Source organism: Penaeus vannamei, chromosome 20 (assembly GCF_042767895.1).
Source record: "Penaeus vannamei isolate JL-2024 chromosome 20, ASM4276789v1, whole genome shotgun sequence".
Lineage (NCBI taxonomy): Eukaryota > Metazoa > Arthropoda > Malacostraca > Decapoda > Penaeidae > Penaeus > Penaeus vannamei.
Genome location: NC_091568.1, coordinates 5,952,805 through 5,966,150, shown reverse-complemented (window position 1 = coordinate 5,966,150; position 13,346 = coordinate 5,952,805). Strand labels below are relative to the sequence as shown.

Here is a 13,346-nt window from a genome sequence, read left to right as displayed (position 1 = left end):
TTCAAATTCTTCTTCCAACACATTGGCGCGTTGTCTTAAGTGGAAACAAGTATCAGCTATGAATTCTAGGTAAAGACATTACTTATCCAGGTAAAACTATGATCACTTTTAGTTTTACTCCTTCAGATATATCTTCATTACCTTTTACTTTTTTGTTTGCTACTCTCTTTTATCTGCAAATGGATATCAACACTGATATTCTGCCGAGGTAAAATCTGCTACCCCGTGTCTCATGAAAGCGAATATGTGTAGTTGCTGAATAGCGAATAATGGCATTTAAATTACTACATGAACATAAATAAATGCAAAAAATGGATAACATTATATACTTTTACAAAGTTCTGAGGTATGCAATAAAAAAACAGCAAGAATGAAGTGAGCCGGGGAAAAAGACTATTAAAAGATATAATCAAAATGTGTAATATTACATCCTCGAAAGAAAAGGCGATACTGTTTTGAGTGATCGGAAATGATAAGGAAATGAAAGAAAAAGAACAAAAAAGAAACGAAAAATGAAGAATGGATAACTCTGCCAACTGAGAGGAGGGTGTTGGGAAGGAGGTATTTTCTTGCTTCTGCCAGGAACAGAGCCATATGAGGTTACCAAATGGATACCCAGGATTTGCATGATCTGTGCCCTGTTTAGTCTCAGAACCTCCTGCAAAGCCACTCTCTGACTCAAAAGTTACACTTGGAAAACACCTTGACAGTGAGAACAAAGCACTTCTTATTTGTATGTAACACAAGTGGTAATCATGTTTGCAATGGCAAGGGAATATATGTTGCGTGGACTGTAAGTGCTTGTAAGATATCGTAAATCATTATACAAATGCATGGACTTAAAAGACAAATCATTATACAATTGAATGGACTTAAAAAACGTCACTGAGAGTCCAAAGTTATGTTAAACAAAGTCAAACATGGACACTAAGGTACAGTAATAATAACAACAACTCCAACTCCCAGCATGCATATAATCAACTAAATTTTGCAAGGAATGAATTAATGTCTTTGAAACTAATCACAATACATTACATAAAGAAACATGCCTCTCAATGTTTGTTTTAACTAAGGGAAATAAAAGACATAAATAAGTAAATAATAAGTGCAAATGCACACTAAATATAAAACCATACCACACCATTAGTAAAATACGGAAAAAAAGAAATACAAAATAATTATACATATAAGTAAACCAAAATAAACGCGGGCACTATCATAATTTTCTTTGAAATGTTCCTCTTCCCGTTACTGTCGCTTTAAAGACTGAATTCCGTCTGACTGGTTTGATGCCTCATCGTACGGTTGCGGAAAACGTACGATTCCTGTGCCCGCGTTCGGTGCTGGGTAAGGATGGAGTGTGAGAAATGTAACCCTTGGTATCTCGTCACTCCTGCATACTGTTCTTTTACTCGATCACAAGCTGCATCGGTTGGAGGTGAGTGACAAACACGGCAATTAAGATAAACTCGAACAGTAGGCAGGCGGTGAGGAATTCCAACAGCAACAAATCTCCTCCTGGCCATGGCATGAGAGCGGGTTCCCCACCACCGTGTTAGTGGCCCGCCCCAGCAGCCAGGAACCTCCGCTACTACTCTGCTCATTATCAAAACACTGGCACCAGGAGAATGACAGCCCACCGCCACCACATGACACATAAGGGGGTGGGCCCTCCCAGAAGGTGTGAGTGTGAGCCAGCACCATCCCCTCCATACTACCACAAGGGGCTCCCCACTCTTGCCTTTTGACTCAACTGGAAAAAATCTTCCCCTCCTGGTGCCACTCATGCAAAGGGTAAGGCCACCACTTCCACAACTGCAACGTAAGTTAAGTAGTAGTAATACACAACAACGACACCAAGGGTATGGATGGAGACAACCAGGGCACGAGCAGAAATGCAAAAGCACACAAAGAGATTTTATAACCTGGCGCCTGCCGCGCCCCCGCTCCACTGTCCGGCTGCACAACGTCTGGTGAGCGAGGCAGAGAGAGAGACTCGTTAGTCAAGCGCTGGACCGCATCGCCAACTCAACAGTGCAGCAAATTACCGACTTCTCATACATTAAGGGACACTTATTATAGCGCTATATACACAATGACAGATGGGAAATAATAATAATAAAAATATGTGATATACTTAAGCCCCACTGATCTACGAGAGTCATATACATCATCAATATGCTTGTAGATGAAAGGAAACCAAATAAATGAAGGTTCTAGATGACAAAATACTGCAGTTTAAAGATAAAACTAATTACAGACGATAACAAAATGAGCACTAAGGGCTGATGGTTGGCGTGACGTCATGCGGACACAGCATGCTGAAAGAGAACTAAGGCTGGAGGAGTGCAGAGTGCGGGGACACACCCGGCGGGCGGTGCAACACAGTGACGCTTGGGACGCTGTACCTGAGACTGTGTTGGGCTCCAGGGAGGGGAGGACGGGCTCACGGGGGCCGCGCGACCCAGGGGGCGGACCAGGAGGGGGTGACCGGGAGGCTAGAGGAGGACTGGTCACTGGACGAGGAATACGGGAGGAGAAGGAAGTGGCTGGGGAGGAGGAGACCGTGGTGGGAGGAGGCTGCACTATTGGTTCACCAGTATCGAGATCGACCTCAACTGTATGTGTGGTGACAACAGTTCGTTTCACAATACGTGTTACATTACCGTGTTCATCACGGGTTTCTACCTCCTCTACACTTGGATCTGCCACAGAAAATCCATGTTCTTTTGTTTCCTTTGGATCTGTTACTATACGTTTTTGTGTTACACGACGGATATGGACATTGCCCTGAGCATCTACTGCTTCCTCCTGGGTGGTATGTTCTCCAGCATTAAAACTTTGCATGTATTCTTCCATTTTCTTTTGAGCATCCGGTCCTGTAAAGGTTATTTGTTTTGCCTCTGGTGGTAGTCTAACTACACGTGTGACAGTATGAGAGTAACCTTCCTCACTTGACGGTTGGACTATTTCAGTTGCTGTGCCACCACTGGCCTGCATATATCTAATATATTGCTCTTCACTTTCTGGTGGCAATTCACCTTCTGGAAGGTACATGGAAGAGGTCATCATATCTGGAAAATCATCTGTTGATGCAACAAGGGTGTTGGAGCATCCACTAGTGAAGGAGCCTGACATAATAGAGTCTGTATCATACTGATAAGTTGCATGAGTGGCCTGGGAGGAAGTGGGTTCCAAAGACTCCAGACTGCACTCCATCACTCCACCATCCCTGGGCAGAGGCCTCACTTGTTCACTTCCTGAACTGATATCTGCATCTCTACCACTAGAATCATCCCTGCCTAGACTATCTATACTGGTGGCCATGATGTCACGCCTGCTGGGTTCAATGGAATCTGTGGATGCACTCATTGCATCTGGACGTCTTCTCCGGCCCTCTATAGAGTCCGTACTAGTAGTCATTAGATCCTGACGACTCACAAATTCAATACTATCTACACTAGTAGTCATGGGGTCAGAAGAACGAGCTTCTGCCTTTTCTAAAGAATCCTGACTTGTTTCACGAGGTACCTTATGCCTGGGAGCTGCTTCAATACTGTCTGCACTCATGCTCATGGTATCCTGCTTAGCTGAGCTTCCTACACTCGTAACACCAGTCTGATCAAGATCTAATTCTGGCAGTTGAGCCTCCTCTAAAGAGTCTGCATCGCCTTCTTCACGACCTACACTTGGTGTGCGATCAGCATGGCTGCTGCCTGAACCGGATCCATCTACACTCACAATATCTTGTAATCTCACACCTTCATATTCAGCCTTACTTTTATCAAACTTCTCTACATTATCTTGTGCCTGGCGTATAATTTCGTCTATTTCAAACAATCTCTGGTCATACTCCTCACCCTCAACTGAAGCACGTCCTGGCTCAGAGAGCGTCTCACAACTTTCAGATTCTGACATTTGGCTTTCATGCCCTTCTTCTATCTCTGAAAGCATTGCTGCTTCTTCCTGAGCTTTCCTCTCTATTTGTTCGACAATTAAACATTCTTTTTCTAGACGTTCAAATTCTTGGAGTGATGCAAAAGACCCCACAGATATATCATCCCCATGTCCACTCTTACTCTCAGGTCTCTTGCCATTTAAAGATTCCTGAGAACCTGAACTAGCTCTCCTTGCTATAGCTTCAACAGCAACTTGTTGTTCAAGATTTTCAAATTCCTGGAGGGAAGTCATGGAAACATCATCGTGCTCTCCACTGCGGGTGAAAAATTTCCTACCAGCCAGAACATCATATTCTGGCGTTGATGAGAGTGAGGAGTTCTTTGTGATGTGTGAAAGATCTCTCCGCTCTGCATCTTCCCTTTCTTCTTCAATATCCTCAAGGGGACCAGAGTATACATGTTCTATGAAGCCAGTTTGCTGGTATTCATAGTTAGCTGCATCACTCTCCTCAAACTGTAGCTCTAGCCACCTTCTCTGTTCTTCAATAGTTGGATCACCTGTCTCATCTGTTTCTTCTGTCTCATCACTAGCCTGAGATTCGCTGGGAGTGTTAGAATTGTCAATCTTCACAGCCTTTAACTGTGTTGGAATTGGTATTGGAGAGCTACTAAGACGCCTCTCCTCTTCTACTTCTTCTTCATCTTCTTCCTTGATTTGTGACATTTCCATCATGCGCTCTTCATGCATGTATAATGTTCGTTCATATTCTGAAAAATCATCAATTTCGTCAGCCTCCACCATTTCAAAAGACCCAAATGATGGGCCATGTGCCATGTCATCCAAGCAATACTCTCTCCCTTGCTCCGAGTCAGTCGAGGACGACTTGCGTGAAGCACAAGTGGATGCAGATTCCTGAGATCCCGGAGTAGCTGGAATATCCGGTCCTCGGTCTTCTGCTTCCGCTAGTGCTCGACACTCGGGAAAGTCCTCCTCACGTTCAAGATCTGGATAACAATACTGACTCGGCATAGGTAAGGTATGCTCTGTGACAGTTATGTCTGGTACATCTATACTCATCATTTCTGAAACTGATGAGCGACTACCTTCATCTCTCTCTTCATAAGTAGTAGAAAATACAGCACTAAACCTTTTATCTACTTCAGTGAATTCTTCAGGTTCTTCAGGAGATTGGATGATCATAGAAGTAGGACGGGATGAGGGTATAAAACCAGGTTCAGGTGTTCTTGGCCGTTCAATTGGCTCTTCAATCACTAACATACTACTCATCTCTGCTTCAGGTTGTTCATCTAGGGAATACTGAAGCTCAGCCTCTGCTAGTTCAGAGTATTCACTCTCTCTCATCATTTGGCCATATTCTTGATCGGCTTCGGTTTCGTAACATTCTTCAACAATGACAACTTTCTGTGGGCCCTCTGAAGGGCCAGCTATAGCTCCTGCAGCTTCTTGAAAAGCAGGTACAGTAGGGGCTACAGCTGGCCGCGCACCTCGTACTTCCTCATCGTCGTACTCAGGTACATAATCTACTTCAGTGGGTCCATTAGCGCGAAAAAACTGCTCACTTTCTGTTAATTCTACTTGAGCACGGGTTTCAGATGTCACCTGAGTACACATTGAAGCTGTACTCTGGTCATCTGTTGAAGGTGGAACTGATGTTGCAGTAATGGTAACAGAATGCAAGGTCATGTCTCCATCACCTGTATCTGTTGTCAAAACTCCACTGTCTGTGCAAGTTACCTGATGATCAAAATCCTGACCTTCGACTGATGACATCATCTGCTCTGACACACTTGATGCTGTCATGTTAGAGTCTGTGGTGGTAGATCCCTGCATGCTTTTATCCTGTTCTACCACAGTGGCCATAGAAACCTCTGAAACAGTACTCTCTTCTAAACTTGAAGCTACACTTTCTGTTACACTACCTTTCTTATCTGTGCTTAGGGGTTTGGGTTCTGGATAAAATGTCATTTCAATAGATCTTTTCATTTTAGATGTAGTATAACTATCAGTATCTTTACCATCTTGTTCAAAGTCAGCTTCATCAGATTCTACTTCAAAGGATCCTGGTGCATCCTCAGATTTTGGTGTGTCAGATTGAATTGTTAATTGTGGGATGACAGTATGATGGGAATGAGAGATCTCTTCCTCAGCCGCATCTTGGTCAAGAAGATCCATATCTTTCTCTAACTCTGCTGCAGAAGGTACTAAGGTTTCTGAAGCTTCACTTAGTTCAAAGCTAGCAAGATGGCCAGAACTCTCAGAATCAATGGATTTCATTGAGTCTCTAGAACTTATAGAGCTGGCTGCTGTACGATAATCTTGAGAGGAAGTTGAATATGATGAATATTGTGAAGCATCTTGTGAAGTGAGTGCAGTATCATATTCAGAGGTGCCTGTGGTCCGCTCGGAAATGAGTGCTTCCACATCAGATGAACATGGTCTGCTTCCAGTGCGGCTGTCAGAAGTGCCTTCAGCTGCTGTGAAGTAGTGGCTTTCTCCAGAACTAGAGTAAGCGTCAAAATCTGTACCTGATCTTCGATTGAACTCTTCAACATGACCCTTTTTTCTCATAACTACTTCTTCCTTTTTTTCCGTCTCAACTTCCTTGACTTCCTTCACTACAGATGTAATGACCTCAGCTCTGATTTTACCTTCTATAGAACGTACACTTTCAACTGTGCTCGACTCTTCCATGCTCTCTGTCATGCTAGACTCCATGTGAACTTCTCTATCACTACTCTTTTGTTGTGATACCTTCATTTCCTTTGATTCTTTTGCAGACCCTTCCCCGAAAACATCTTTATCAGATGTCATTTCCTCTTTGAACATTTTTTTTTTGTCTTCATAATCTCTACGGAATTCACGTCGTAGATCCTCGTCATCCATCCAAGAACCTTTTCGAGAACCTGGCTTTGGGCTTGGGGTACGACTGTGCTCCCGACTTCCAGAACCTTGACGGAGTTCTGCTGCAGTTAGAGATGCCTGCCTCACTGCTTCTGATTCCTGGGCTTTCTCCGTTACCTCCTTAACCAGCTGTCTAGCAGTCTCTTGGACCTCTTGCTTGGTCAATTTAGCAAAATCAGTTTTCTCTGCAACTGTCACATCTCTTGTTTCTGTAACAGCTGTAAGAACAGTTGTCTCTGGCACTTCTTTTATTGTATCTATTGGCCTTTCCACCTTTCCCAGTTCTGCAGTTTTCAAAGCATCTAATGTCTTTGTGATCATTTGGTTTGCCTGATCATACTCACTTGACATGACGTCATCTGCAGTCTCGTGAATAATTATAGAGCTCTCACTCTCATCTGCCTCAGAAGGTTCTCTGGCATATCGCTGGGTATCATCCTCTTCAGTCATTTGGCGGAGCCTCTCCATTTGGTGTTCAATGGGTGACAGTTCAGCTCCACTGGATCGCAGATCTTCATCGGTAATTTCCATACTATGCTGGTATTCACTTCCAATCATCTTCCTGTGCAACATCTCCGTTTTTCTGGCAGTTACAGATTCAATTAGCTTGAGCTGTTTCTCATCAACATCATCTCCTAACTGTTCTTGTATGTATTTTTCAATTTTTGTGGTTGTTTCTTCTGTAAAGGCTGATTCTGGACTAGGTCTTGGAAATGGAGGTTTTGCAGCTCCATCCCTTTCTCCAAATTCTTCTGCTGGTGGTGCAATAGGTGATCTTTTAACAGCTTCCATTTTCACTTCTTCAACAATTTCTATGGCAAGTTTTCGTGCCTCTTCTTCACTCAATCTACCTTCAGTAGCGCCAGATGATTTCCTGCGTGGTTTTGCTGGCTTCTTCTGCTCCTCTCGTGGAATTTCCTTCACCTGGTGAGATTCGATGGGTTGATGTGATGGAATGTCTTCTACAGTCTCAGATAACACCGTTTCTGACCTCTCCTGAGATACTTCCCATACAATTTCCTGGACACTCTCCTCTGGTACTCTAATTGGGCTAGTAAGTGGATGTTCAGCAGTCTTTGCTTGTAAAGAGACTGGGGCTCCAGTTTCCTTTGGAGTAATGACCTTGTGTTCAGGGCTCTGATCCTCTGCTGAGGAAGAAAGCTCTTGTGAAAATATGTCTGACTTCATGCGTTGTTCTACAAAGGCTTCAGATTTCTCTTTTGCCGTCATGGTTTTATATACATCCTTCTCTTCAGGTATGGATGCAGATGGTTCATCAGCCATCTCCTTTGTAAATATTTCCTTTTTTATTTTACCTTTCTCAGGAAACTCGTCAGTCTCTTTCGTGTCCAATTGTGTTGTGAAGGTGGTAATTGAAGTGGTCTTGACTGTGGAGCCATCAGCCATCACAGTCTGCTGGGTTTTAGTCTCTTTAATGATTCTCTGTTCCTGCTCACCATCTCGTGTGGTGGTTGTCTCTCGCACTACAGTCTCATGAGTGTCTCCAAGTTGTCGAGTCTCCTCTGTCACATTTACAGTTACTTTTTCTTTTGTCATCAATTCATCAGCCTCCTCTTCTGACGTTTCCTCAGTTCTTGTCATATCTTCTTCAGTGATCTCATCTCGAGAGGTATCCTGATCTTCAGTGGACCTTGTCTGGATTGTCTCTCTGGCTTCTGATAAACTTTCTGCTTTCTCTTCTGATTTGGATACTGTTCTTGATAAAATTGCACCCTCATTCTCTCTACTCTCGTGGATTATTTCCTCAGCTTTCTCTAAAACTTCTTTCTCTATTTTTTCTTTAGAAATATCTGTTTGGGATACCACCTTCTTGTCAACCATGCTTACTTTTCCTGCTTTCTCTGTGCTTTCTTTTTCTTTCTTTTCTGATAACAAATCAGTCTGAGTTACTACCCTGCTATCAGCAGTACTAACTTCAGATAACGATTTTTTCTCCTTCACTTGCATTTTTTCTTTGAGTAACTTTGAGGATTCTGTAATTTCAGATACATCATCTTTCTTGCTAACTTTATCCTTCTTCTGCTCACTCTCGACTTTCTCAACATCTGTTTTTGATACAATATCCTCCCTAGTTTCTTTCTTCATTTTAGAGAGATCCTTTTCACTCTCCACTGTTTCCTCCAATGTTTGTTTCCTTTCTTCCTTCTTCTGAAGTGTGCTGGATGCTGACTCCTCAGAAATGACAACTGTCTCATCATACTCTTTTGATGACCGTTTCCATGACTGACTTTCCTCAATCTCCATGGACTGTCTTTTGATTTCCTTTTCAAAGAGTGCTCTCTTGGAAGACACATCCTTAAATGCTATATCTTCAGGTGAGGGCAAGTCTTGACTTTCCGCCCTTCGTCGAACTTCAAATGGACTTACAGCTCCGTCTCTATCACCCTCCTTGGGAACATCAATCTTCTCTGTGCCTATGAATGCTTGATTTTCATAAAAGGCTGGCTTCTCCCTATGAGCTAAATATTCGGCTTCTGAATCTGAACTTTCTCCTACAGATGGTTTCTTATCTGGGATCCGTTGCTCCACTACAGTGCCATCTGTGCCTGTTGTGTCAGTGTCACTTTCAGTTTCTGCCTTGATCAACTGAGTACCTTTGGCTTCAAATGATTGGCCTGTAACACTCTCCCAAAACTGTTTTCTTTCTGAGTATGGTTTAATGGTTTCACTAACACCATCTGCTTCTTCTGGAATAGTTTCTTTATCTCCTTTCTTTCCTTCTTGTTTGGTCTCAGTTGGAATGGCTCCCGTGTATATATTACTTGCTTGAGAAAATGTTCGTTCATGCCGTCTTGTTGGTCGACTTGGAATAGTACTCTCATCGGGGGGTCGCTGCCCCTCCTCTTGAGATACTGGTTTAGTGCTTGGGGTTTTCTTTTGGTCTGTGGTAAGGGATGAGGATTGGGAAGGATGAGGAACAGGTGAAGGTGATATGTGCGAGTGTCCGCCTGTCGTCTCTGCAGATGGCTTCACCCCGCCCCCATACTCTTTACGCTCTGTAAACACCACTCCCACATCTAGAACAAGAGTTAGTAGCACACTATTAGTAAACGTCACACACACTTGTTATGGCACAGGTCTCACTCATACCACATGCTGCCAAACTGGGCTGGCTCATTCATTCAAGGTATGTGGGAACTCATGATCCTTAACAGAACCCACCCACCCTCCACACTTACACATCATTCGTCCAACGTGCATATTATAAGTCTACACAATCAAAAAACCTACTACTTACCAATTGTCCTACATTTGTTTGTGCCTGGCTACTTCGACCTAAACTGAACATGAAATATGTTCATAGATGAGGAAATGGTGTTGACTGGACCCCCATACTATCAGATTATAAAGCCTGGTATTTTGACTACAATGTCATTAATAGGCCACATTTGACCAATACCAGGCCACTAACAAATGCCATATAAATCCAAAGGACAGGACACATTTATGAATTTTGTTAAAAGCAGAAAGAGGACGGATTCTAGTCCTCACATCTTGAGATGCTCATTGTATAAAAGCTAATACAAAACGATGTCGTGAGCAAATGGCATCCCTGGACCCAACACAAGCTACTACACAACATAGTACATGCCGTCACTTGTTATCTGAAAGAAATCAATTAATGTTAATATTCACACAACTATAAAACACAAATCATTAGTCACTCCTTTAGTGAAAGACCTCTAGGCAATACCTGATTCTCAAAATGGTTAGCATCACACCACACAAACTGAAAAGACAGCAGCCTAGATTTGTGCCCTTGGAAAAGCAGTGGCTGCTGCTACATCACCAAAATACCTGCTGTACCAGATTTTATTGTGTCTTCATGCTGACAGACTTGTAGTTCAGAGTCATCATTTACTTGCTGAGAATGAGTGCCTGAAGAGGCGTGCAAAGTAGCTGGGCTGAGAGAAGTGGAAGAATCCACACCTTCCTGTACTGCCTCTTGCACTGCCTCATCCAGGATTTCTCCAGCAAGCAAATTAGCCTCATGAACAAGTTTCTCATCAGCCTCTCTGGCCTTCATGTACAAGTTCTCAAAACTGGAACACATTTCTGGGGGGAGATGTGTCTTGGTACTGAAAGGATCTCCGAGGGAGCTTGTCAGCTGTGAAGTGGTTGGGGTATCTTCACTGCTGGCGGCCTGTAGGTCCGCACCATCATAAAGGTTTTCATAACTTGAAGATGATTTGACAAGCTTTCGGAGATTGCTTCTAGTCTCCCGGCTCGAGTCCTCTGCCTCGTTATCCTCAAATTCATTACCACCAGCCAGACTCTCTGGTGAAGTTAATGCTCTCAAGTCAGTTACATCCATATGTAAGGAACCCTGGCGTCCCATCTCCTCCAGTACCTCCTGCTGCTGCCGGAAATATTGCTGAGCTTCTGGAGAGGAGCCCACAACTTCTGGCTGCAGGAGGCACAATGGGAAGGTGGTGGGGCGTGGGCCACTCCTACTTGAGGCTCGACGGACAACAACATCCCCAATGCTATCTTCAGATGCCTCATCTACACTTGCCTCCCCAATAGTGTTGAAAGTGTCAATTATGCCTTCGGCTTCAGAAATATCCGTAGGCTTATTGAAATGTTTAAGCTCACTATCTTTTTCATCACTTTTAGATTCAACTGATTTGGCTAAGTGAGTTGCAGAAACTCTGTTTGGTGAAGATGTAAAACAACCTTTCTCCTCAAGTTCATCAAGCTTAGCTTCCCCACCCGCTTGATGGGTTACACCAGATACCATTGTTAACTGGACATCGTGTTGTCTAGATGTATCATCCTCAGCTGTGAAATGAAATGCCCATATCTTTTCAGCTTATAAAATATACAAATATATTTATGAAACATTCAAAACAAACATGACAAATGGTTTGAAGGAATTCTGAAAACAATGGATATGTACAACAAAACCTATCATTAAAAAGATGTGTTAGGATAAGAGCCTGTCAGTATGATGGGTGATGGACTACAAAAGAACCACAAGCGAGTTCCATACCTGGTTCCCGTTGTGTGGCCTGTAAGGCATCAGGAGTTTTGGAGGGATAAATAATAGAAGAAGAGACAGGGTAAGTTATGGCATCAGAAGGAACAGTTGTCATGGTGGCTTCTGGTTTATGTACAAGTGCCTCTTCTGCCTTTGGAGAGAGGCTCATCTCAGCAGCCAACTTTTCAAACTCATCCTCTAAGCTTTCGCGATTGATGTCGTCTGAATCCAAGAGATCAGAAAAGGTTTGATCACGTATATTTGAGTCAGAAGGGCTGCCTTCTTCAGGTGAACCGGCTTCTATTACTGTGGATTCAGTCTTTGTCACTCCAGTTTCTCCCTTCATTAAGAGAGATGAAGTTTCTACATCTGATGGAGTGAGGTTCTGTATTATCTTAGCAACGGTATCTGATATAGATGATATACTGTCAAGTATATCTTGTGCCATTTTGCTCTTCTGTTCATCTGATTCACCTTTCCCATTACTAACAGCCTCTCTTATGTCTGCTACTGTATTGAGTATTAATTCGGCCTCTGACTTGGCTGTAGTTCGGTCAATTTCTTGAGCCTGAACCTTTTCTTGGAGTTTTATTACTCTACTGTGAATTTCAGCTGTTTCTTGGGCTAAACATGTGATATTATCTTCAGTATCCCAGCACTGGTCTTTGAGATCTGACTTTCCCTCAGTGCCTTCTTTATCATCTACAGATTCCAAGTTTGAAGCAGTAGCATCTCGCTCTGTGTGTGAGTCACGCATTTCCATGGGTGTTGTGATGTCTGTATCTTCTGTGGCTTCCACAGAAAATACTCTTTCACTTAACTCTGGTCCTAACACAGGAGACCCTGCCATCATATCATCATCTAAATCTGGGGCCTCATCCTCGGTCCTTGTCTCTAACATATCTTGCTCAAACCTTACACTGTCTGGAGAAAGTTCAGTACTTGTGCGATCAATCTCCGCGTGGTCCTCACTGGAGTCTTCAGTGGGCGAAACTGGACCTATAGACAACACAGCACTACTTGTATTATAAGTGACACTGGCAGCTGCCATGTCATCAGTTCCAGTATATGGAGCAACACTTTCAGACTGCAAAGAAGCAGCTGAGGGAGAGGTTACAAGTTTGGAAAGACCTTCAGTAGCACTTGTAAAGCCTTTTTCTAAGAAGAGAGGATCAGATAATTTAGTGACAGAAGATGGAGATATGTCGAAACTCTGAGGTTCGACAAGATGAGATTCATGCAGATGGGAAGGTTCCAGGTTTAGGTGGGAATAGGGAGGCCGTTGTGTCAGGTCGTAGGTTTGGAAGGTCAAGTCCGTGTGAGGGGAAGTTGAGGGTTGAGGAGTGGCGCAGGGAAGGGTAGTGGTAGGAGAGGAGGTAGGGGCGACACCCTCGCTGGTGTCCACCGCAGGGAGCATGGAGATTCTAGCCTGCACCACAGTTTCAGTATACATGCTGTCTACACTTTTCCCCTCCCAGTCCATGCCTTGTGCTTCAGGACAACCACCATGAAGGACACCGTC

At 43.5% G+C, this 13,346-nt stretch overlaps 1 protein-coding gene across 50 annotated transcripts in view; it reads right to left on the bottom strand.

The window, feature by feature from the left end:
• Positions 1 to 13,346, bottom strand: part of LOC113811463 (ankyrin-2) — a gene marked incomplete in the record, with an annotated part of 172,420 nt that overhangs the window by 2,411 nt on the left and 156,663 nt on the right. For 45 of the 50 annotated variants that reach the window (XM_070134798.1, XM_070134823.1, XM_070134799.1 and 42 more), the window contains 3 exon segments: positions 1,926 to 1,970; positions 2,409 to 9,860; positions 11,837 to 13,345. In XM_070134798.1, coding sequence (XP_069990899.1) covers positions 1,926 to 1,970; positions 2,409 to 9,860; positions 11,837 to 13,345 — 9,006 coding nt within the window. 50 annotated transcript variants of the gene reach the window in all.